This window comes from Nycticebus coucang, chromosome 6 (assembly GCF_027406575.1).
Source record: "Nycticebus coucang isolate mNycCou1 chromosome 6, mNycCou1.pri, whole genome shotgun sequence".
Lineage (NCBI taxonomy): Eukaryota > Metazoa > Chordata > Mammalia > Primates > Lorisidae > Nycticebus > Nycticebus coucang.
In genome coordinates, this window is record NC_069785.1 from 77256113 (window position 1) to 77282750 (window position 26638).

Here is a 26638-nt window from a genome sequence, read left to right on the forward strand (position 1 = left end):
GGCCTGCCAAACAACAATGACAATTACAATAAAAAAAATAACCAGGCTTTGTGGCAGGCACCTGGAGTCCCAGCTACTTGGGAGGCTGGGGCAAGAGAATTGCTTAAGCCCAAGAGTTTGAGGTTGCTGTGAGCTGTGATGCCACAGCACTCTACCAAGGCCGACATAGTGAGACTCTGTCTCAAAAAAAAAGAAAGAAAAAAAAAAGAAACTCAAGTGGTTAAAATTCCACTGAAATTTACACTGGTAGGAAGACCTATAACGTGGTGACCTAAGAACACAAATAACAGTGTGACAGCACTGGATTCAAATCCCAGCTCTACTACCTATAACTTGTAACTTAACCTTGGGCATGTTACTGAACTCCTATAAGCATTTGTTTTCTCACTTGTAAAGTGGAGGTTATTGCGAAGATTAAATGAAAATGTAGAGCTCATCACAAGTATTATAGATTTTTTCTTTTCTTTTCTTTTCTTTTTTTTTTTTTTGAGACAGAGACTCAAGATGTCACCCTGGGTAGAGTGCTGTGGCATCACAGCTCACAACAACCTCCAACTCCTGGGCTCAAAGGATTCCCCCGCCTCCACCTCCCAAGTAGCTGGGACCACAGGCACTCACCACAACGCCCAGCTATTTTTGATTGCAGCCGTCATTGTTGTTTGGTGGGCCTGGGCTGGATTCGAACCCAACAGCTCAGGTGTATATGGTTGGCGCCTTAGCTGCTTGAGCCACAGGCACCGAGCCTCTTTTTTTTTTTTGAGACAGAATCTTACTATGTCACCCTCGGTAGAGTGCTATGGCATCAGGGCTCACAGCAATCTCCAACTCTTGGGCTTAAGTGATTCTCTGGCCTCAACCTCCCAAGTAGCTGGGATTACAGGTGCCGCCACAATGCCCGACTATTTTTTTACAGTCGCAGTTGTCACTGTTGTTTGGCAGGCCTGGGCTGGGTTTAACCGGACCAGCCCTGGCGTATGTGGCCTGTGCCCTAGCCATTGAGCTACAGGTGCTGAGCCTAGATTTTTTCTTTATTTCTTTTCTTTTTTTTTGTAGAGACAGAGTTTCACTTTATCGCCCTCGGTAGAGTGCCTTGGCGTCACACAGCTCACAGCAACCTCCAGCTCTTGGGCTTAGGTGATTCTCTTGCCTCAGCCTCCCAAGCAGTTGGGACTACAGGTGCCTGCCACAACGCCTGGCTATTTTTTTGTTGCAGTTTGGCTGGGGCCAGGTTTGAACCCGCCACCCTCGGTATATGGGGCCGGTGCCCTACCCACTGAGCCACAGGCACCACCCATCTTTTTTTTTTTTTGAGACAGTCTCACTGTGTCGGCCTCGGTAGAATGCTGTGGCATCACAGCTCACAGCAACCTCAAACTCTTGGGCTTAAGCCAGTAGTTCTCAACCTTCCTAATGCCATGATCCTTTAATACAGTTCCTACAGGTCACGACCCACAGGTTGAGAACCGCTGGGCCTTAAATGATTCTTTTGCCTCAGCCTCCCAAGTAGCTGGGACTACAGGTGCCCTCTACAATGCCCGACTATTTTTTGGTTGTAGATGTCATTGTTGTTTGGCAGGCCCACGCTGGGTTCAAACCTGCCAGCTCCGGAGTATGTGGTGGTGCCCTAGCTGCTAAGCTACAAGTGCCGAGCCCCTAAATTTTTTCTTAATACATAATATTTTTAATTACCATAGAAAGCCAAATTTAAGGGCGGTGCCTGTGGCTCAAAGGAGTAGGGTGCCGGCCCCGTATGCTGGAGGTGGCGGGTTCAAACCCAGCCCCGGCCAAAAACTGCAAAAAAAAAAAGAAAGCCAAATTTAAATTTGAGTCTAACGGTAGGATATGTGTCATAATTGTCTTTATTGTTAAGATGAGAAATTGTTTTTCAAAAGATTAATTCATCAATTTTTTTCTTTTTCAAAATGATTTTTACATACTTCTCTGAAACTTGCTAATGTCTCCTTAAATTATATTACTGACACCTTTCCATGTCAGCAGAAGTACATTGGCTTCATTTGTTTTAATGGATGTTTTCTTTCTTTGGGTAACTATTCATTTTTAATAAAGAGACAGTCCTCAAATTTTGTGACTATTCATTAAATTTTTTAATTACACTATTTTTTATTGTATCAGGCCTGATCCTATCTGTAGCTTCAGGAAATTCAGTCACTGCAGACGCCCTACTTAACACTAAAGCAAACAACTCAGATGCTTCATCATTGCTTTTGGGAGTAAGAAAGGAAAGAAATGCAGAAACTGTACACAATGTAAATACCATTCCCTTAGTACTAGGATCCCAGAAGTGAAACTAAAGAGCTGAACTGTCCATATTAGGAAATGACTGGTTGGTTGATAACCACAGTGTTAAGCTAAGTATTTTGTCCCTTTTTTGAGAGGTGGGCTAGGAAAAGGAATTGATCAGGGTAGTAAATCAGATTTGTGATCACTCTATTCTCTTCCAACATAATCTCAGTACAGTTATAAGCTTTATAAAACCAAACTTTCACTTTAATTTGATAGACTAAAAATCCAGCTCAGTTTAAAAAAGTGAGGTTTCTAAACAGATTCCTAAATTGAGGTTGTCTGCTATTTCCTGAAATTGTAGCACAGTTAAAAATCTTTGTTGAGGCTGGGTGTGGTGGCTCATGCCTATAATCCTAGCACTTTGGGAGGTCTAGGTGGAAGGATGGCTTGAGGCCAGGAATTTGAGACTAGCTCGGGCAACCCAGAAAGGCCTCTTCCCTACAAAAATATAAGAAAATTAGGTAGACATGGTGGCATGCACCTGTAGTCCTAGCTACAGGATTGTAACTAGGATCCTGGATTGCTTGGGCCCAGAAGTTCAAGGCTGCAGTGAGCTTGTGATTGCACCACTGTGCTCCAGCCTAAGCGACAAAGTAAGAACCTGCCTCTTTATTTATTATTACTTTTTTTTTGAGACAGAGTTTTACTTTGTCGCCCTCGGTAGAGTACTGTGGTGTCCTAGCACAGAGCAACCTCAAACTTCTGGGCTCAAGTGATCCTCTTGCCTCAGCCTCCCAAGTCACTGGGAATACAGGGGCCACCACAAACCAGGCTACTTTTAGAGATGGATTCTCACTCTTGCTCAGGCTGGTCTTGAACTCCTGAGCTCACTAGACCTGGGCCTGCCTCTTCATTTTATTATTTTTTTCTTTTTTGAGACAGAGCCTCAAGCTGTCGCTCTTGGGTTGAGTGCTGTGACATCACAGCTCACAGCAACCTCCAACTCCTGGGCTCAAGCAATTCTCCTGTGTCTGCCTCCCAAGTAGCTGGGACTACAGGCGCCCGCCACAATACCCGGCTATTTTTTGGCTGCAGCTGTCATTGTTGTTTGGCGGGCCCAGACTGGATTTGAACCTGCTAGCTCAGGTGTATGTGGCTGGCACCTTAGCCACTTGAGCCACAGGTATCAAGCGTTTTTTATTTTTATTTATTTTTTTTGAGACAGAGTCTCACTTTGTTGCCCTCAGTAGAGTGCGTGACGTCACAGCTCACAGCAACCTCAAACTTTTGGGCTTAAGCTATTCCCTTGCCTCTAGCTGGGACTATAGGCACTTGCCACAATGTCCAGCTATTTTTTGGTTGTAGTTGTCATTGTTGTTTGGCAGGCCTGGGCTGGGTTATAACCCACCAGCTCCGGTGTATGCAGCTGGCGCCCTAGCCGCTGAGCTACAGGCACAGAGCCGAGCCCGCTTCTTTAAAAAAAAAAAAAAAGTCTGTTTTGGAATTGGGTTGAATCAACCCAAGCATTCAATATGTGCTCTTGCCATAAAGCAGTAGGCAAATGCATGGAACACAGACAACCTTTTCAATCTCTCTGGCATTTCTTATGTTTCACCTTAATAAAATTTCAAGGACTCCCATTATACTATAATTAGCTTCCTTTAGCTAAGAATTAGGGAGAAGACAGCATTAAGCTTGCAACAGGAACATAGTTGTGTGGCATGTGCTATGTCAGGAAATGAATACATGATGAGCCAGGAGCCCAAACAATCCTAAATCTAATCAATGTAAGTGCCTCTCTACCCTGTATTTGGAAAACTACTTTTCCATTAAAGTTTCTCTGTAGTACCTTGCATCCCCAAAGTTCATGTTTCTAAATTACTTGCCTAGTGTCCTCCATAACATCTTTATACCTTTCTCCTGTTGAAACTAACAGATTGGTTATTTTGTTTTATTTTTAATCCTTTTTAGAGGGGCATGGTTGCCTATGCCTATAATCCAAGCACTCTAGAGGCTGAGGCAGATGGATTGCTTGAGCTCATGAGTTCAAGACCAGCCTGGGCAAAAAAGCAAGACCACATCTCTAGTAAAAATAGAAAAAACTGAGGAAGAAGATCACTTGAGCCCAAGAATTAGAGATTGTTGTGAGCTATGATGATGCCATGGCACTCTACCCGGGCAACAGATTAAGACTCTGCCTCAAAAATAAATACATAGATAAATAAATAAATAAATAAATAAATAAATAAAATACTTATTTATTTTTTGGAACAGAATGTCATTTGGTTGCCCAGAAACTCCTGGACCCAAGCAATCTTCCCACCTCAGCCTCTTGAGTAGCTAAGACTATAGGTGAATACTACCATGACTGGCTAATTTTTTAATTTTTGCTTTTTGTAGAGGTGGGGATCTCACTATGTTGCCCAGACTGGTCTCAGACTGTGCTGGTCTCAAGCAATTCCCATCTTGGCTTCCCATACTGCTGGGATTACAGGCATGAGCCACCACACCCAGCCTGGTTTTTCCTTTTCTTTCTTTTTTCAAATCCAAAGAGAACAAGGGACCAAGCCAACCTTGACAATAGAAAATGTTTACTACTGCCTTAGATAACTTAACAGTCAGGGTTGGTGCTTGGAAATAAAGGTTTTTTATGATGGTACAGGTAAAGCCCCTGGGCCTTTGTGGGTATTTGTGCACACATTTATAGAAATTGGTTGGCCTTGGGCGGCACATGTGGCTCAGTGAATAGGGTGCTGGCCCCATATACCAAGGGTGGCGGGTTCAAACCCGGCCCAGCCAAATTGCAACAAAAAATAGCCGGGTGTTGTGGCGGGCGCCTGTACATGTAGTCCCAGCTACTCGGGAGGCTGAGGCAAGAGAATCATCTAAGCCCAAGAGCTGGAGGTTGCTGTGAGCTGTGATGCCATTGCACTCTAATGAGGGCGACAAAGTGAGACTCTGTCTCTTAAAAAAAAAAGAATGAGCAGTGCCTGTGGCTCAAAGGAGTAGGGCGCTGGCCCCATATAATGGAGGTCGTGGGTTCAAACCTGGCCTCAGCCAAAAACAGCAAAAAAAAGAAAAGAAAAGAAATCGGTTGGCCTTGTGATTCTCTCAGCCAGTCAGGCTCATTAGCAGGCTGACTTTGGCTTAGGCACCCTCTCCTCCTAGTCTCACCAACACTTCACAGGGTCTGGCTTATTATAGCTCTGTTGGATGGAGTACCAGATGGCTCCAAAAGATTTCCGAGCAGAGGCACAACCCTGTGACCAGATGTCCTATTCTAGGACAGATGGCTTGAACTGCTTCCTTCTCCCTTTTAATCTGGCAGTCACTGGGACTGCTGAGTGCTGGGGCCACCACAGAAATCTGGATTGGAGCTTTGCAAAGATGGCTTTTAATTAAGTGTCAAGAAGAGAGAAACTATCAGTGTTTTCAAAGATGAGTCACTTTAGGATTGGCATTTTTGCTTGCCATAGAGGTCTGACCTCTTCTATTTCCAGGTGAGAGAAACCAATTCATGTTGGCAAATCAGAGCCACAGGCTTAGAAAAGACCTTTGCAGTGAGAGCATGTGGGAAGGGAATGTGGCAAGAAAGCAGTTATCTCCAGGAAAATGTTGGCCTGCCCACTGCCAGGAGGCCTCTACACTTTGAAGAATCTCTCAAAGTTCAGCTTTAGGCCTCAATATTAGGTGCTGGCATTGAGTGGCTGAGTGGTTAATGGAGGCTGATGTATCAAATAACTCAGGTTATCAGACACCAAATACCAACTATCTGATTTTTTGTTTGTTTGTTTGTGGTTTTTGGCCAGGGCTGGGTTTGAACCTGCCACCTCCGGCATATGGGACCGGTGCCCTACTCCTTGAGCCACAGGCCCCACCCACCAACTATCTGATTTAAAATACAAACAGTTCCATGAAAGGTGACATGGGGGGTGGCGCCTGTGGCTCAAGGAGTAGGGTGCCAGTCCCATATGCCAGAGGTGGCGGGTTCAAACCCAGTCCTGGCCAAAAAAAAAAAAAAGAAAGGTGACATGGGAGTCTGCCTGATGGGTGTGTCCTCTGCAGAAAAATATGCCGGAAGCCCACTCAGGCTTACTGGTGCATCCACCAGCACAGCTAGAGAGGTCCCCTCAGGAATGTGTAAACTTGATCCACCTTCTTCCAGGGACCCCCCACCACATTCTTTCTTTACAAGTTAACATCCTTTACTCAGCAGAGGCTTTACACATGCTAATAGAGGCTCCTAGGGCTATACCATGATTTCAGGACATGAAGAAACCTTAACTGTCTGGTTATATTTTAATTTTCTATGACAGTAAAAGGTACTGTAACTGCAGGACACTCTTTTCCTACCTTCCTATGGTAATTAGCCCTAAAAAAAATTTCTTGTGAGGCCAATTCAAGTAGAAAATGTTATCACTATTAATTTCTTTTTTTTTTTTTTTTGAGACACAGTCTCACTTTTGCCCTGGGTAGAGTGCCATTGCGTCATAGCATCATAGGTCACAGCAACCTCAAACTCTTGGGCTTAAGTGATCTTGGCTCAGCCTCTCCAGTAGCTGGGACTACAGGCACTGGCAACAACACAGGGCTATTTTTAGAGATGCGGTCTCGCTCTTGCTCAGGGTGGATCACTATTAATTTCAATGGGAGAACATTTTAACACCCACTTATGCTAAAATATCATACCTCATTGAGAGAGACACAATTACATCAACAATTAACACTATCATAAATATAAACTAAAGGCATTTTCACTTCATTAGTTATGACTAATTACATTATCATTCTATAATAATGACCACTTATCTGTAGTTTTTTAGCTTCAATGCACTGTACATTTAAGACTAATTTTTTTTTTTTTTTTGAGACAGAGTCTCACTGTGTCACTCTTGGTAGAGTGCCGTGTCGTCACAGCTCATAGCAGCCTCAAATTCTTGGGTTTAAGCCATTCTCTTGCGTCAGCCTCCCAAGTAGCTGGGACTACAGGCACCCGCCACAATGCTTGGCTATTTTTTTGTTGCAGTTGTCATTGTTGTTTTAGCAGATCCTGGCTGGCTTTTAATCCACCAGCCCTGATGTATGTGGTCGGTGCCCTAACCACTGAGCTATCGGTGCCGAGCCATTTAAGACTAACTTTAAAACAAAACATACATAAAACACCCAAAGTTTATACAACTCTATCTTTATTGAAAAAAAAAAAGAGTAATAAAACCAATGAAAACCATGCAAATGAAATTACTGCCCCAGAACATGTGATGTAAATAACAAAAGATAGGGTATATAATACTATCCCTTACACATTTTTGTTCTAAATAAGCAAAGTTATGAGAAATCTGATGAAAGAACTTTAGGTAACATGACCAATGATGTGAAAATGACGCATGATGGTTCTATTTTTAAATTTTCTTTTTTTTTTTTTTTTTGTAGAGACAGAGTCTCACTGTACCGCCCTTGGGTAGAGTGCCGTGGCGTCACACGGCTCACAGCAACCTCTAACTCTTGGGCTTACGCGATTCTCTTGCCTCAGCCTCCCAAGCAGCTGGGACTACAGGCGCCCGCCACAACGCCCGGCTATTTTTCTGTTGCAGTTTGGCCGGGGCTGGGTCCGAACCCGCCACCCTGGGCATATGGGGCCGGCGCCCTACTCACTGAGCCACAGGCGCCGCCCTATTTTTAAATTTTCTAAGAAGTGATGAGTTTTGAGTGTGTTTTTTTATTTGTTTGTTTTTTTGAGACAGAGTTTCACTCTGTTGCTCCAGGCTAGAGTGCTGTGGCATCAGCCTGATTCATAGCAACCTCATACTCCTGGCTCCAGGTAATCCTCCTGCTTCAGAATCCTGAGTAGCTAGGGCTACAGGATCCTGCCACATACCCAGCTAATTTTTCTATTTTTATTACTTTTTTTTTATAGAGACAGTGCACTTTATCGTCCTTGGTAGAGTGCCGTGGCCATCACATAGCTCACAGCAACCTCCAACTCCTGGGCTTAGGCGATTCCCTTGCCTCAGCCTTCTAAGTAGCTGGGACTACACAGGCACCCGCCACAACACCTGGCTATTTTTTTGTTGCAGTTTGGCCGGGGTGGGGTTTGAACCCGCCACCCTTGGTATATGGGGCCAGCGCCCTGCCCACTGAGCCTCTGGCGCCACCCTGCCTGGCTATTTTTAGAGATGAGGTCTCGAACCTGTGAGCTCAGACAATCCACCTGCCTTGGCCTCCCAGAGTGCTAGGATTACAGGCATGAGCTACTGCACCTGGCCTTCTCAGGCTGGTCTTGAACTCCTGAGCTCAAGCAATCCTCCTGCTTCAGCCTTCCAGAGTGCTAGGATTACAGGCGTGAGCTTCCATGCCAGGCCTGTGGTTCTCTCCTTCAGGCACTTAGCAGCTCTAAGAAGTACACCAAACATGGCTCAGCACCTGTGGCTCTAGCGGCTAAGGCACCAGCCACATACATGTGAGCTGGCAGGTTTGAATCCAGCCTGGGCCCGCCAAACAACAATGACGGCTACAACTAAAAAATAGCCGGGCGTTGTGGCGGGCACCTGTAGTCCCAGCTACTTGGGAAGTAGAGGCAAGAGAATCGCTTGAGCCCAGGAGTTGGAGGTTGCTGTGAACTGTGATGCCACAGCACTCTACCCAGGGTGACAGCTTGAGGTTCTGCCTCACACACACAAAAAAAAAGTACACCAAACAAATCTATACTGACAGCTATAAAGAAATACCTTGTGCATGAGTTATCTTTTGTTGAAAAACAAGCCACCTCAAAACTTTGTTGGTTGGGGAGTTTTCATGTGGGCCAGTTCAGCTGGGTGTGGATGGTCTACAAGGCTTTGGCTAATACACCTGGTGATTGGTAGGCTAGTTAGTCTAAGGCAGTGATTTACAGCCAATGTGCAACACCACACTGATGTATGTGAGAGGATCTTAGGTGAGCCAAGAAAAAAAAATTTTTTTTTTTTTTGTGGTTTTTGGCCAGGGCTGGGTTCCAACCCGCCACCTCCAGCATATGGGACCAGCGCCCTACTCACTGAGCCACAGGCGCCGCCCCAAGAAAAATTTTTTAAAGATCATTAATTAAATTATTTTTGAAAGAAGTTCAAAGCACACTAGCACTTGGGAGGCAGAAGTGGGTGGATTGCCTGAGTTCACAAGTTTAAGACCACCCTGAGCAAGAGCAAGACCCAGTCTCTAAAAAATAGCCAGGCAGGGCAGCGCCTGTGGCTCAGTGAGTAGGGCGCCGGCCCCATATGCCAAGGGTGGCGGGTTCAAACCCAGCTCCGGCCAAAACTGCAACAACAACAACAAAAAAAAAAAATAGCTGGGCATTGTGGCAGGCGCATGTAGTCCCAGCTGCTCGGGAGGCTGAGGCAAGAAAATCACATAAGCCCAAGAGCTGGAGGTTGCTGTGAGCTATGTGACGCCACAGCACTCTACCCGAGGGCAGTAAAGTGAGACTCTGTCTCTACAAAAAAAAAAATAGCCAGGCACTGTGGTGGGTGCCTGCAGTCCCAGGTAGCTGGGAGGCTGAGGCAAGAGAATTGCTTGAACCTAAGAGTTTGAGATTGCTATGAGCTATGACGCCAGGACACTCTAGAGGAGGGGTCCTCAAACTGCAGCCTGCGGGCCATATGAGGCAGTGTGAATTGTATTTGTTCCCGTTTTGTTTTTTACTTCAAAATAAGATATGTGCAGTGTGCATAGGAATTTGTTCATAGTTGTTTTTTTTTAAACTATAGTCCACCCCTCCAATGGTCTGAGGGACAGTGAATTGGCCCCCCTGTTTAAAAAGTTTGAGGACGCCTACTCTAGAGGGTGACAAAGTGAAACTATGTCTCAAAATAAAAACCTCAAAAATAAAAGCGGGCCCTATGACTCAGTGAGTAGGGCGCTGGCCCCATATACCAAGGGTGGTGGGTTCAAACCCCGCCCTGGCCAAACTGCAACAAAAAAATAGCCGGGTGTTGTGGCGGGTGCCTGTAGTCCCAGCTACTCAGAAGGCTGAGGCAAGGGAATCACCTAAGCCCAGGAGTTGGAGGTTGTTGTGAGCTATGTGACACCACGGCCCTCCACAGAGGGTGACAAAGTGAGACTCTGTCTCTAAAAGAAAAAAAAAGTCCAAAAGTTCAAAGCACAGTAAATATATTCTTTTTTTCCACTTTTTTTGAGCAGTTTGTTAGACATCTACAGATGTCTGTTAGACATCTGCTGGGGTGATGATTATGTGTCTCTCCTCAACCATAAGGTTAGCCACGAGTCATTTGTGTGATGATAGAAAAGCACCCCACAGCAAAAGAGAGCAAACTGCAATTGTAGTCACTTCAAGACTCCTCTGTATCACATTTGCTAACATCCTCCAGGCCAAGTTATATGGCAAAGCCTAGATTTGAAGAATGGAGAAAGAGACTTCACCTCCTTTTTTAAATAAACCGTTCTTTTCTATTTTATTTATTTATTTATTTTTGAGACAAAGTTTCACTTTGTTACCCCCAGTAGAGTGCCGTAACAGCTAACAGCAACCTGACTCTTGGGCTCAAGTGATCCTCTTGCCTCAGCCTCCAAGGTAGCTGGGACTACAGGCACCTGCCAGAACACCTGGCTATTTTTAGAGATGAGGTCTTGCTTTACCTCAGGCTGGTCTGGAACTCATATGAGTCAGGCGATCCACCCGCCTCTGCCTCCTAGTGCTAGGATTACTGGTGTGAGCCACCACACCTGGCCTTGTAAACTGTTCTGTGTGTGTGTGTAGAGACAAAGTCTCACTTATGGCCCTTGGTAGACTGCTGTGGCATCACACAGCTCACAGCAACCTCCAACTCCTGGGCTTAGGCAATTCTCTTGCCTCAGCCTCCAGAGTAGCTGGGACTACAGGCGCCCACCACAATGCCCAGCTATTTTTTTTGTTGCAATTTGGCCAGGGTGGGTTTGAACCCGCCACCCTCAGTACATGGGGCCGGCACCCTACCAACTGAGCCACAGGAGCCACCCCTGTAAACTGTTCTTGAAGAAACCCAGACACTGGAGCTGGACACAGTTGCTCACGCCTGTACACCCACTTCCTGAGCCCTCTACTATGTCTTGAGGCAAAGAGATAAAACCAAAGAGGTAGGCAAGATGCTAGATTTTCCTAGGGTCCTGTAGGCTGCATGAAAGAATTTAGCTTTGTAGCCAGGCGTTGTGGCGGGCGCCTGTAGTCCCAGCTACTCGGGAGGCTGAGGCAAGAGAACCGCCTAAGCCCAGGAGTTGGAGGTTGCTGTGAGCTGTGTGAGGCCACGGCACTCTACCGAGGGCCATAAAGTGAGACTCTGTGTCTACAAAAAAAAAAAAAGAATTTAGCTTTGGAACCAAGAGCAATGAGAAGCCATAGAGCATTTTGAAGAGAAAGATCAGATCATTTGGACTGCATTGAGGACAGTAACTCTAGAAAGTATGCCAAGAAGAGGAACTGGGGCTTGGCGCCTGTGGCTTAAGCGGCTAAGGCGCCAGCCACATACACCTGAGCTGGCAGGTTCAAACCCAGCCTGGGCCCGCCAAACAATGATGACTGCAACCAAAAAATAGCCAGGCGTTGTGGCAGGCGCCTGTAGTCCCAGCTACTTGGGAGGCGGAGGCAAGAGAATCCCTTGAGCCTAGGAGTTGGAGGTTGCTGTCAGCTGTGATGCTACAGCACTCTACCCAGGGCAACAGCTTGAGGCTCTGTCTCAAAAAAAAAAAAAAAGAAGAGGAACCGGAATGTGGGATGAAGGGAAAGGTTTTTTAGTAATTTTTAAGCTAAAGATGGGTGAAACTAGAGTTTGCTTGAATATTGATGGAAGGATCCAGGAAGGGAAACTTGAGTATACTTGGAAAGTTGGGCTTTTGAGAAAAAAAGTTCATACAACAAAATTGACATTATTTTTGTCATATACTGTTCTTTTTTTTCTTTTTCTTTTTTTTAGAGACAGAGTCTCACTTTGTCGCCCCTTGGATAGAGTGCCAGCTCACAGCAACCTCCAGCTCTTGGGCTTAGGTGATTCTCTTGCCTCAGCCTCCTGAGTAGCTGGGACCACAGGCGACCACCACAACACCCAACTATTTTTTTTTTTTGTAGAGACAGAGTCTCACTTTATGGCCCTTGGTAGAGTGCCATGGCATCACTCGGCTCACAGCAACCTCCAACTCCTGGGCTTAAGCGATTCTCTTGCCTCAGCCTCCCGAGTAGCTGGGACTACAGGTGCCCGCTACAACGCCCAGCTATTATTTTTTTTTTTTTGATTGCAGTTCAGCCGGGGCTGGGTTTGAACCTGCCACCCTTGGTATATGGGGCCGGCACCTTACCGACTGAGCCACAGGCGCCGCCCAACACCCAACTATTTTTTTTTTTTAATGCAGTTTGGCAGGGGCCAGTTCGAACCTGCCACCCTTGGTATATGGGGCCAGCACCCTACTTACTGAGCCACAGGTGCTGCCTGGTCATATACTGTTCAATGGATTTTAGCACATTATAGTTTTTTTGTTTATTTCTTTTTTGAGACAGAGTCTCACTATGTCACCCTCAGTGGAGTGCTGTAGCATCACAGCTCACAGCAACCTCAAACTCTTGGGCTTAAATGATTTTCTTGCCACAGCCTCCCAAGTAGCTAGGACTATAGGCACCCGCCACACCACCAGACTATATTTTTTGTTGCAGTTGTTATGGCTGTTTAGCTGGCCTGGGCTGGGTTTGAACCCACCAGCCTAGGTGTATGTGGCCGGCACCCTACCCACTGAGCTATGGGTGCTGCCCACCACAATTAGGATTTAGAAGAGCTCCATTCCCACCAAACCCTCCTTTTTGCAATCCCTTTATAGTTATCAATCCACCCTCTCCTAGCTCTGGTAATCACTGACTTGTTCTACATCACTATAATTTTAATACTTGCATGAGTGTCAATTTGAGCCTGATTTGTTTCACTTGTCATAATGCCTTTATTATGTTACTATATATATCAATACTTCCTTTCTATTGTTGAGTAATATTTCATTTCTGTTGGCCAGCAAATGATATTACTATTCTAAAAATTACTTGGGCCAAAGTCTTGGCAGCATTCTTAACTCCCTTCTCTAACCTATACAACCAATACATCCACAAATCTTGGTGGCTCCACTTTTAAAATACACTAGTATCTGACCACTTCTCACCACATGGCACACCATCATCTGCCAGGATCAATGCCCCTAGTTTTTTTTTTTTTTTTTTTGTAGAAACAGAGTCTCACTTTATGGCCCTCGGTAGAGTGCCGTGGCCTCACACAGCTCACAGCAACCTCCAACTCCTGGGCTTAAGCGATTCTCTTGCCTCAGCATCCCAAGTAGCTGGGACTACAGGCGCCCGCCACAACGCCTGGCTAAATGCCCCTAGTTTTACCCTTTTACCCATACAACATTCAAACACTTTATAGACTTAAATCTGAACAAATTACTCTTCTGCTCAAAACTCTCCAGTAGTTTCAATGATGACTAGCAAAGTTGTTACTATGATCTATAAGGCCCTGTGTGATTTGGCCCCTGGCTAGCTCTCTGATTTCATCTTCTACATTCTTCCCCTCACTCTGCATCAGCCATAGTAGCCTTCTTGCTATTCCTTTTTTTTTTTTTTGTAGAGACAGAGTCTCACTGTACCGCCCTCGGGTAGAGTGCCGTGGCGTCACACGGCTCACAGCAACCTCTAACTCTTGGGCTTACGCGATTCTCTTGCCTCAGCCTCCCGAGCAGCTGGGACCACAGGCGCCCGCCACAACGCCCAGCTATTTTTTTGTTGCAGTTTGGCCAGGGCTGGGCTTGAACCCGCCACCCTTGGCATATGGGGCCAGCGCCCTACTCACTGAGCCACAGGCCCCGCCCTTCTTGCTATTCCTATAGAACCTCAAACATGCTCCGGTCTCAGATCATTTGAATTTGCTCTCTCCTCTGCCTAGAACACTGTTCCCCTACCTAGCCACATGGCTCAAGTCTATCAAGTCAATTCCAGTTTCTGCTTCTGTGCTCCTTATCTATAACTTCTTCTTTAACATCTAAAGTAGCAGCTACATGATACTATCATCTAATCCTTATCCTGCTTTGTTGTTTGTAAGGCATATACCCAACACTATGTATTTTTCTGTCTCCAGTTCAAAGTAATGATCCTTGAGGGCAGGTAATTTGTTTTGTCCACTCCTCACTGACTGCCTTGCTGGACATATAGGGGGAGTTCAATGAATATTTTGGATTAAATTAATGATAGGTGTGACCAGGATGGGAAAATACTTAAGCAGATTTCTAGATTTTAGAACATTCGACCTTTTCTGTTACATATATCACAAGGAAATGAGGGGAAGTGGCACAGAGAATTGAGGGTTAGAAACTGCAAAGATAGTAGAGAGCAAGAAAAATACAATGAAATTTCTAGTCACAGTTTATATTTATTTATTTGCAGTTTCTGGCCAGGGCTGGGTTTGAACCTGCCACCTCTGGCATATGGGGCTGGCGCCTTACTCCTTTGAGCCACAGGCACCACCCCATCTAGTCACAGTTTATAGTCCATCCAAGGTTGACAATTATTAATTTGGTGATGCCAGTCTCTTCAGCAGGACAATTTTCTATGACAAAGTACAAGCATATGGAAACATGTAGGTCCACCTAGAGTGGGTGACTTAGTTGATGAATAGTGTTGCGGAGGTATAAATACAAATGGCATTGTAATGATGTACCAATGAATCTGAAATGGCTAAGAATAACAAATTGTGGCATATGCACACCATGTAATACTATTCAGCCATAAACAAAGATGATGACTTTCCATCTTTTGTAATATCTTGGATGGAGCTGAAATACATTCTCCTCCGTAAAGTATCACATGAATGGAAAAGCAATTATCCAACCTACTCAATACTAATATGAAGCCAGCAGACAATCTAATGCCCAAATAGTAGAAAAATTAATTTCAATTCAAGTTGGGAGGAAGGGGGAAGGGGTTGAGGTGCTCTCACTGAATGGACACGAGATGGGGGGTGACACACCTTTTGTGTGTGACTTACCACAAGACGAACACCTAACAAAATAAAATATTTTGGCCTGGTTGCTTGTACCCTTACATTAACCTGAAATAAATTTACTTAAAATTAAAAAAATAAATGGTGGGCGGCGCCTGTGGCTCAGTCGGTAGGGCGCCGGCCCCATATACCGAGGGTGGCGGGTTCAAACCCGGCCCCGGCCAAACTGCAACCAAAAAATAGCCGGGTGTTGTGGCGGGCGCCTGTAGTCCCAGCTACTCGGGAGGCTGAGGCAAGAGAATCGCTTAAGCCCAGGAGTTGGAGGTTGCTGTGAGCTGTGATGCCACAACATTCTACCGAGGGCGACAGTGAGACTCAGTCTCAAAAAAAAAAAAAAAAATGACCGTCAGGAGGAGAAAGTAAAACAGCTGGCCACAAATCGATTGATGATCTCTACAGGGTTATTAAGTGGGCGGCAAAGTCTAAGAGGAAGCGTCGGAGAAACAGAGCTGATACTATTCAGCACATAGCCCCCACTTTTGGAACCTGGGAAGTGAGAACAGTAATTCACGTGAGGGGGCCCCAGGGGATGCAGCATTGTCGGGACAGCCGGGTCTCTGTCAAAGAACAAGTTAAGTTCAGAGAAAAGCTGACCTAAAAGCGGGAACCCCTGAAGACCAGCTTATAGGTAGGAGATGGGGGAAGAGACTGAAGCAGCGGAAAGCCCTAAATCTCCTTTGTCTTTTATTTACCTTCCTTTCACGTAACCCGCTCTTCTACACACACACACACACACACACACACACCCTCCCTAACCCGCTCTTCTCAACTCCTCGCGAAAGTGCACACACACACACACACCCTCCCTCCCTCCGTCCTAACCCGCTCTTCTCAACTCCTCGCGAAAGTGCACACACACACACACACACACACACCCTCCCTCCCTCCTAACCCGCTCTGCTCAACTCCTCGCGAAAGTGCTCACACCGGAATCCCTCCGCGTTCGCTTTCTCCATTGGCTGAAGTTTCCGTCCGCTTCCACTAGCTTCCGCCTACGACTAAGCCAGGCGGCACCTTACCTAGCAGTCACTTCCGCCTCGCCCCCCCACCCCGTTCCCTTTTAAGCCGCTTCCGTCTCTAGGCCCCGCCCATCCCCTGTGGCCCCGCCCCGCCCCCGCCCCGGGCCGGGTGTCCGGCTCCGCGGCGCCGCTTCCGGTGTGGGCCCCGCCCCGGCTGTGGCCCCCAGCTGCGGAGGAGTCCTAGGCGCAGCTGCCGCGCCGGGGCTGGAGCGGCCGCCTCCTCCCCTGACCGAGAACTCGGAGCGCTCTGCACAGGTTAGCTGCGCGGGTTCTGGCTCTCACAGCTGCGGTGGGAATGGGGGCTGTGGCAGGTGGAGGCGACGTAGGGGCAGGAGAGGAGGCAGGTGTGTAGGGGGAGACTGGAAGGCGCGGGCTGGTGCAGCGCGAGGGCCTCGAAGGAAAAGTGAGAGCGCTGGGAGGGGCCCCGAGGCGCCCTGCTCCTATTAGGGTGATTTGAGATAAAGAAATGGCTAGGGTTAAGGGCCCCTTGGAACTGAGAGGACGATGATAGGTGTGGTTGGGGTGATCGGAAAGAGCCAGCGGATTGGCTGGGGAGGCTTTCTTGAGGTAAAAGTGATAGGGCTGGATTGGAACGAAGGTATAAAGAATGGGGGGAAGGGTGCTGGAGGGGTATGGAGCTTGAAGGGGCACGAGGCCAGAGGAATCCTGCAGCAAAGGTGGGGGGAGTTGGTCAGCAGGCCCGGGTTCAAAGCTGCAAGCAGTCGGTTGCTCTGGCTTGGTGGTCTGGGAACTTTAGGGGAATGGGGGAGGGGACTGTATGAAGGGATAAAGTGGTTTAGATTTGAGACATAAGTTCTCCGAATGTAAGCAGGTGGTGGTGTTTGGATCACTGTCTGCTTAGGGACTGCGGAAAGGTGGGCTCTTTGGGGGAGGGTGGGTGTATTGGGTTGTAGAACTGAGTCATCTCAGTCTTACTAAAGAGGCAGTGGGACACCTCCCCCCTCTGCTGGGAACAGCATACGGAGAAGATGGTGCCACAAGAGCAGAAGCAGTTGCTCAGTAACTGGCAAGATTTGGTTGAAAATTATTATGATACTATATGCCGGCATATTATTCTGATAATATATGAATTATTCCAATTGTGGTTGATGGACTAATGATTATAAGGACGTTTAAAATGACCACCAAATTATTTGCTATATTCCTTTAATTTTCTTTGACCCCAAATTGTTTTTATTTTAAATGAATACTTTTGCCAACTGGATTTAATGTGAGTAAATCTTTTCATGCTTTTTTACACTGTAAGAAGAGATAGAGCAGAACGAAAGTATTGCTGCAGGCATAACACACTTTCTACAGTGCCAGTAGAGGAAGTAAAGGCAGTAAGAGGCAAATTGGAATTTGAATCTTTCACGGAATACAAAAGGCACAAGCAGTGCCCTAAGATAAACGGGAAATTAGAATTTTTAAAAATCACTAGAAATCTGCCTAGCTTTAAAACTTGTGCCTTTTTTGTTTTAACCTATAAAAATATTAGAAATCCAAGCAGTTTTTGTTACTAGGGATGTGATTACTTTTCTGTGAATTTTTGAAGATGTCAGAGACGGTTAATTTTTTGTCTTTGAACCCAATCTAAAAACAGTAGAACAATGCAAATATCAAGTCCCAACCTGTGCAATGCAGCTTCTTTCATGAGAAGACAAAATTATACACCACGTTGCAAGTCCTGTTCACCTAAAATTTGCCCTTGCATAGCATAGCGACCCATTCTGTTATGGAGACTTGCTGAGGAAACATAACTCAAGGAGTGGGGGCCTGCAGAGGAGGGGGAGAGTTAGAGAAGAGGGTGTGAAAGGGGTGTGTGTTTGGTAAGAATGCAGATAAACCTGTCCCCAGAATGCTTTTGGCCTAAAAGGCTTTTCTTTTTGTATTTGTCATAGAATGTCATAGTAGAAGTAAATCAGAAAGAAAGAGGATGTGAAGAGATTTACTTGGCTGTTTATAAAAAAGAAGCATTAAATTGTTGTTTAGACAACATTGATATCTGTTTCAAATTAATTTAAAATCTCCAGAGGAATTCCCCTGTTTGTTTTCCAATGACGATAGCAATTTGAGACTTTTGCCTGCTTGTGTGTTCCTTTCATGTTGTTGAAATCGGATTCTTTTTGAGGCTATAAGGTCCAGTTAATATGGCTCAGTCCATCTGGCAGTTAGGCTGGCAATTTGATCTGGGAAATTTGGAAAAGTTTAAACCCAAGAGCAGTTTGCTTGGTCTTGTTTTTTCTGAGAAAAGTCATTCTGTCTGCCTGGTAGCTCTGTGCCTGGCTTGGAGGTATTATTTTTCTCTGCTTGGCTTGGGAACATAAGCAGTATTCTTTCCTTTAGAGGGCTTGCCCTTTCTCTTTATTATTGTGGTTTTCATGGTTACAATTTCTGTACAGTGCAAACCCAGATGTCTTTTCAGTAATAAACACATTCATGTTTGATAATGTAAGGAAGAGATACCAGAACATAGATGTTGGCAGACTAGATATTGTCTGGATTTACTTCTTCAAAACCCTTGGTAGTCAACCACTACCAAGATGCCTCCTCTGTTTCCCCTCTTAGATCGAGTCCTCCTCCTTAACAACTTTTCCTCCTCAGCCACCAAATCCCTACCACTTACTCATCTTAAAATTTAGGTTTAGGTTAGGAGCACATGGTTAAGTGTTCAGAACTCATGCTCTTTACTGGAGAAAAGAAAGCATTTTTGTATCTGTTTTACATAGTGTTTTTTGCCCCCTCCTTCTTTGTGGTTTCTGTTAATCACTCAAGGTTTAGACCCAGTGTGCCTGGTGGGCTGTGCCCAGATTCAGAGCCATGCGGATCTGTGGGTGAAGCCTGAGGCAGTAATGGAGCCATTGCAGCAGCAGCAGGCGCAGAAACAGTCACACTTGGCTCCTCTGCAGATGGATGCCAGAGAGAAGCAGGGGCAGCAGATGAGAGAAGCCCCATTCTTGTATGCCCAGAAGCTGGTCACACAGCCCACTCTCCTTTCTCCTGCACCTGGGAGGCCTTCTAGCGGCCCTGCACTGGGTCCCTTAGCCAGAGTTCCACCGGCCACAGCAGTGGGCCAAGTTTTTGAACCAGGCAATGTGAACTCAGAGACTGAGGAAGAGGAAGGAGGTTTGGAAGATGATGATGGGGATGATGAAGTTGCAGAGGTGACTGAAAAAGGAACGCAGGCTGCTTCAAAATATTTTCATGGGCAGAAAGCAACTTGCCAAGAACCCCGAGTAGCACCTATGTCAAATCTACTGCCAGCACCAGGGCTTCCGCTGCATGGACAACAAGCTAAAGAAGACCATACCAAAGATGCCTCCAAGGCCCCACCTTCCGTCTCCACAGCAGGGCAGCCAAGCTGGAATCTGGATGAGCAGCTCAAGCAGGTCAGTTTTACTGGTATGGGAGGTCATTTGTTCTTCCTAAAAGCTAGCTAAAGAGGGATAGGAGATGGGCAGGGGCTGTGCCAGTCCAAGAACAATGAGGTTCCAACAATGTTATGAGGAATATCTGAAAAATGAGACTCATGACTAATTATGGTTTTTCTAACAGCTATGTAAAAGAACACTCTTGCCTAAGAGAGTTTCTTAGCTTCGGGCTAAGTTCAGATCATGCTCTTTAAGGACAGTTTGTTATTTTACAGTTAACTGACAAGAAGTGCTTGGATTGTGTATATTTTCTAACAAAGAACCTTGCAGACATGATTTCATTTCACCCTTGCCTCATCTCCTTTGAAAGCAGGGAAGAGTAGACCTGAAAATTCCCTTTCTAGCCAAGGGAAGCTGAAATGACTTACAGATTACCTGAGCATCTGAATTAGCTGGGGAGCTTTAAAAAAAATACAGATTGCAGAATCTTAATGAATTATCTCAGAAGGTAGAGACGAGGGAATCTGTGTTCTCAATCCATCCTTTGACTTGTGATTCCTCTTTGTGACCTATGATGCAGTTTTTCCTTACCCAAAAAGTTGGAGTAAGGTAAGTTGTTTCAAGTTAAGTGATTTGTTAGTGCTTAGGCAGAGAGTTCCTGATGAACCCCAGTAGTGCCTGGGTACTCCCTATAAGCACACACTCTTGGGCCAGATGTCGTGGCTCATGTCCATAATCCTAGCATTCCAGGAAGCCAAGGCAGGTGGACTGCCTGAGCTCACAGGTTCCAGACCAGCCTGAGCCAAATCAAGACCTCATCTCTAAAACATAGCTGGGTGTTGTAGCAGGTGCCTATAGTCCCAGCTACTCTGCAGGCTAAGACAAGAGAATCACTTGACCCCCAGAGTTTGAGGTTGCTGTGAGCTATGACGCCATGGTACTCTACCAAGGGGTGACAAAGTGACACTCTATCTAAAAAAAAAAAAAAAGGCACACACTCTTCATGTGGTCTGTGTGCTATTTAGAAATCATTTGTGAAGAGCTGTGGGTTTTCACAGAACAACTAAGACATATAAGAAAGGTCTTTTGGAACTTGAGAAATCAAACATCTTGGATCAAGGAGCCCTATACAGTAGATCTGAGTTTACAACAATGATGTTTGCAGTAGACTGTAGCAAGAAATGATCAAACCCATCCCTTCCATATGTTGTCATTGTGATCTTTTGGGAGAATTTCTGTTCCTGTGTCTTCTCACCTGTGACGTAGAAAGAATGAAGGTGTTTCTCTATGTAGTGAGTATTAACTGAGCTAGCACATGTGAAAGTCTGTCCAGTGCCAGGCACATGGTAGGTAGTAGTGCCCCAGGAGTTCTTTATGCGAACAGTGCCCTCCTCTTCTGCCTGTATCCACACAGACATACCTCTGAAGCAGGAAAGGTACTGAGATGCACAGAGGTTTACCTTCGTATCACACGGGGAGATGGTGACAGAGCTAGGACTAGAATCAGAGAATCCCAACTTCCACGACAGCAGCACCCTGGCTGCCAGCCCAGACCCGCCTCCCACTGATTGCTTTGGTTTAGCAAAACATCTGTGAGCTGCTGGCAGCCCCCGCACTGCTGTGTGGTTGGCAGAGTTCCATGGTGTCCGCTGAGTCAGCTCATAGCACGATCCTGCCCTGACAGCCCTGGGAAAGTTCAGGCCTGAGGCAGCTGGGCTGCCCCCGCCTTGGCAGCCGGCCAGCCTCTGCATGTGTGCGGTCGTTCCTAGAAAGTGCAGCCGCATGCAAGGAACAAGTGGAGTTCCAGTGCCTGTGTGTCTTCAGGAAGTACAGCAGGTGTTGAGGTCAAGCCATTAGAGCGTTGAAAAAAGAGACTCTTAGGAACTGGCGTGTGTGCACACACACGTGTATACCGTGGCAGGACACCCAGTGCCAAGTTTTAGATACCAGCAGCCCTATGACTACACAGCCTAGTATTCAGAGGGCTGGTGGTTGGCATTTGAAACCTTTTGAGTTCATTTTAAGTTTCTGAGGCACACTCAACTAATTATAGACTGTCTGGCAGAGCTCTTGCCAAAATGTTTTATAAATGCCAGAGTAGCTGAGGCCTTTCCCTTCACCCTAAATTTACCTTCCTTTGGATTCAGAGATGAACTGGGTTGAGGACATTGGGTAGCAATTACTTAAAACCTTAGATGTGCACCTCCTTTTTCCTCTTTTGAATTTAATTTTTTGTTTATTATTTATTTATTTTTGAGACAGAGTCTCACTTTGTTGCCCTTGGTAGAGTGTTGTGGTGTCACAGCTCACAGCAACCTCAAACTCTTGGGCTTAAGCGATTTTCTTGCCTCAAGCTTTCTAAGTAGCTGGAACTACAGGTGCCTGGCACAACACTTGGCTAATTTTTCTATATTTAGTAGAGACAGGGTCTTGCTCTTGCTCAGGCTGGTCTTGAACTCCTGAGCTCAAGCAACCCACTCACCTCGGCCTCCCAAGTGCTAGGATTACAGACTTGAGCCACCACGCCCGGCCCTTGAATTTATTTATTTATTTATTTTTAATTATTTATTATTTTTTTGAGACAGAGCCTCAAGCTGTTACCGTGGGTAGAGTGCTGTGGCATCACAGCTCACAGCAACCTCCAACTCCTGGGCTTAAGCCATTCTCTTGCCTCAGCCTCCCAAGTAGCTGAGACTACAGGCGCCTGTCAGCATGCCCGGCTATTTTTTGTTATAGTTGTCATTCTTGGTTGGCAGGCCTGGGCTGGATTTGAACCCACCAGCTCTGGTGTATGTGGCTGCCACCCTAGCCACTTGAGCTACAGGCACTGAGCCAAATTTAATTTTTAAAATCAGTTAGGTCTAGGCGGTGCCTGTGGCTTAGTGGGTAGGGTGCCAGCCCCATATACCAAGGGTGGCAGGTTTGAACCCGCCCTGGCCGAACTGCAACAAAAAAATAGCTAGGCGTTGTGGTGGGCACCTGTATTCCCACCTACTCAGGAGGCTGAGGCAAGATAATCACCTAAGCCCAGGAGTTGGAGGTTGCTGACAGCTTGAGACTCTGTCTTTATAAAAAAAAAAAAAAATCAGTTTGGTCTGTGCTCTCTTTGTGTAAGTTGTGCTTTTAAAGGAGTTAAATAATGTGCTTGGGTTAAAAAATTTTTAGTTATGCTTTACAAGGTAGAATAAAAAAATAATATCCTTGGAGAAAAGCCTGTAGAAACTTATGGAAACTCAGTAGAAAAGCAATGAGACTATCTTTTTTTTATTAGTCAGTCTTTTGTTTCTTTTCTTTTTTTTTTTTTTTTGAGACAGAGTCTCAAGCTGTCACGCTGGGTAGAGTGCTATGGCGTTACAGCTCACAGCAACCTCAAACTCTTGGGCTTAAGCGATTGATTCTCTTGCCTCAGCCTCCCAAGTAGCTGGGACTACAGGCACCAGCCACAATGCCCAGCTATTTTTTGGTTGTAGTTGTCATTGTTGTTTGGCAGGCCCTGGCTGGATTTGAACCAGCCAGCCATGCTGTATGTGGCTGGCACCCAAGCTGCTGAGCTACAGGTCAGTCTTTTGTTTCTTGATGTAATTAACTTCTGGAGAAGAGAAGTAGCGTACTCTTCCTATAGCAGTTATGACAGAGACCTTTTACAGGTGGCATAGATCTTATTCATGTGAGACAGTGTCCATCTTGTTCTTTTAAACAAACTTTTACAGAGGCTTCCTTCTGCCAGACCTGTGCCCTGTGAAAGAAGGTATGTTTCTCCCTCAAAGAGCTCATGGTCTAGTGGTAGGAACCTCTGGGGGGATTAGAACTTGGGTCGAAATAATTTGATTCTGCCCCGAGTCTACCTAAACTCAGCCACCCAATCTGTGCTGTGGTACAGATATTTTAAATTGGGATTTTGTTTCAGACATTCACATATCAAAGTAAAAAAGCCAGTCTTGTGGATAGCTCAGCATAGGTTGGCAAACCAACATGAATACTCAAAAGTATATATGTATATGTATTTTTTGAGACAGAGTCTCATTCTGTCACCCTGGGTAAAGTGCCTTGGTGTCATAGATTACAGCAACCTCAAACTCTTGGGCTCAAGCGATCCTCTTGCCTCAGCCTCCCAAGTAGCTGAGAGCCACAACACCTGCTAATTTTTCTGTTTTTAGTAGAGATAGGTCTTTTCTCTTGCTCAGGCTAATCTCAAACTCCTAAGTGCAAGCAATCCTCCTGCCTTGGCCTTCCAGAGTGCTAGGATTATAGGTGTAAGCTACCGTGCCTAGCCAAAATCTCAGATTTTGATGGGCAGAGTAAATAATTATAAAACAAAACAACAAAGAACCAAGTGTCCCTTCTCTCAAAGGAGATCACACAGCCAACTGGGGAATGTTGCTGGCATTTTGGGGATGGTCTTCTGTCCTGGTAGAAGGAGGCCCAGGCAGTACAAGCTTTTGTCTGTTTTGAGCCCATTAGTAGAGCTAGGTTTCCAGAAGAACATAGAGCCCAGTCATAGAATAGAAAGGTGAATGATGGTTTGATAGTTGTGTGGAGACTAGAGGGTACGTGTCTGACTTTCTGCATACTTTGGCAGTCACTCTGGTTACTGCGTGTGGCTGTGATCCAAACACAGGCTTAAGATAAGCTCCATGTTTGGGTCATATCCAACTCAGTGCAAAGCTCTGGGAGTCATTGCTCAATTAATGCTGGCCTGCCTCCCTCCTCTTCTCCCCTTCTAGCATATTTTACAAGGTTTTGTTTCAAGATTGCTTTCTAGGATGGAAGTGTTTCATTTCAGAAAACTTCTAATTAGGTGTGGTGGCTCATGCCTGTAATCCTAGCACTCTGAGAGGCTGAGGCGAGTGGATTGCTTGAGCTCAGGAGTTTGAGACCAGCCTGAGCAAGAGCAAGACCCTGTCTCTACTAAAAATAGAAAAACTAGCCAGTCATTGTGAAAGGTGCCTATGGTCCCATCAACTCGGGAAGCTGAAGTAAAAGGACTGCTCAAGCCCAAGAGTTTGAGGTTGCTAAGAGTTATGACTCCACAGGACTCTACCCAGGGTGATAGAGTGAAACTCTGTCCCCCCCAAAAAAAGAAAACTTGCAATTAAAGAATTCCTGACACTTCCTAAATCTTACTGATCACATGTGTTAATGAGGATGGGGTGTTGCCAATTCCAAACCCCTCAAAGCTGCTTGGGGCACCCTCAGCTAGTGGCATCTGTATGAGTTCTCTCTGAATTGGTTGAAGTAGTACCTCCATGGTGTGGAAGCAAAGGATGTTTAATGGCAGATGGAAAGAACTATCATGGCAGATGGGCACTGGGAGACAAAGGGAACATGATTTGAGAAAAGGGAATTTTGTTTTATTTTCTTGCCTGTTGTAACCACATGCAAAAGCATTCTCATAGTACTGTGAGACATGACTTCCTATTGGCCAATTAGCAGACAAAGAGGCTACTGCCAATTTCTTCTAATGCAGTGGTTCTCAACCTGTGGGTCGCAGCTCACAGGAACTGTATGAAAGGGCCACGGCATTAGGAAGGTTGAGAACCACTGTTCTAATGCTATGACTGACTGGTCTCCAGAATCTGCTCCTCTAAGTAAGGGGTAGTCACCTGGGCTATGCTTCCTTTCTTGGTACAACTGCATAACTGTGGAAGACTTGAGGCTTTTTAATTTCTTTCCTTTTTTTTTTTTTTTTAGACAGAGTCTTACTCTGTCATCTGGGGTAGAGTGCCATCACATCATAGCTCACAGCAACCTCAAACTCTTGAGCTCATGCGATCCCTTTGCCTCAGCCTCCCAAGTAGCAGATACTATAAGCAACCCCCACAATGCCCCCCACAATTTTTCTTTTTTTCTGAGACAGAGCCTCAAGCTGTTGCCTTGGGTAGAGTGCTGTAGTGTCACAGCGCACAGCAACCTCCAACTCCTGGGCTTAAGTGATTCTCTTGCCTCAGCTTCCCAAGTAGCTGGGACTACAGGCGCCCACCACAGTGCCTGGCTAGTTTTTTTTGTTTGTTTTTTTTGTTTTTTTGGTTGTAGTTGTCATTATTGTTTGGCAGATCCGGGCTGGATTCGAACCCACCAGCTCTGGTGTTGTGGCTGGTGCCTTAGCCGCTTGAGCTACAGGCACCAAGCCTCTATTTTTAGTATAGATGTGGTTTCGCTTTTTACTAAGGTTGGTCTCGAACTCCTGAGCTCAAGCAGTCTACCTAAATCAGCCTTCAACAGTGCTAGTATTACAGACATGAGCCACTGCGCCTGGCCTCCCAGCTGTCATTTCTAATTTCAACATTCTTGTTGAATTCATGTCTTTTTTTTTTTCTTTTTCTTTTGGTAGTCATCTGAGTGAATAGACTATCACTTGGAACAGATTGGGGCCTAGAACTTGAGATCTTTTGCTTGGCTCTATTAAGTGATTCATCTAGCCCAGCAGACCATGTCTATGGTGACTTCTGAGAAAGCTTTGTTGCCCTTCTAGACATTAACTTCAAAAGGTTCAGGCACAAATATTTGGCAAACTTGGAGCAGAAAGATGAGGTTTTAGATTCTACCTCCTCCACTTGCTTAGACCAAGTGTCCTAATCTGCCTCTCTGAACCCATGCATACATCTCTTCCACAGGATGATAATCCTCTGCCACCATCCTCAGGAAGCTATTTTAAAGATATTACAAAGGTAAAAAATAGGAGTTTGAAGATCTTTGTAAAATATTTACCAGGCTAGGGCACAATGGCTCATGCCTATCATCCCAGCACGTTAGGAGGCTGAGACTGTATAACTTTTCAGTTTTGACAACCTTTCTAAGTAGGATGCTGCATAGATTGTAGGCACTGTTCTAAGTCAATGATTTTCTTTCTTTCTTTTTTTTTTTTTTTTTGAGACAGAGTCTCAAGCTATCAAGCTACCCTGGGTAGAGTGCCATGGCATCACAGCTCACAGCAACCTTAAACTCATGGGCTTAA

The 26638-nt window shown here is 45.6% G+C and overlaps 1 protein-coding gene across 6 annotated transcripts in view; it reads left to right on the forward strand.

Annotated features, from left to right (window-relative positions):
- The first annotated feature begins 16421 nt into the window (after window positions 1–16421).
- ARID3B (AT-rich interaction domain 3B) overlaps window positions 16422–26638 on the forward strand; it is a 72151-nt gene continuing 61934 nt past the window's right edge. For 4 of the 6 annotated variants that reach the window (XM_053593024.1, XM_053593022.1, XM_053593025.1 and 1 more), the window contains exons 1-2: window positions 16425–16567; window positions 19088–19701. In XM_053593024.1, coding sequence (XP_053448999.1) covers window positions 19165–19701 — 537 coding nt within the window. In that variant the 5' untranslated portion in view covers window positions 16425–16567; window positions 19088–19164. Of the gene's footprint in view, window positions 16568–19087; window positions 19702–26638 lie in introns of all 6 variants that reach the window. The other 2 variants (XM_053593021.1, XM_053593023.1) reach the window with 1 other exon arrangement.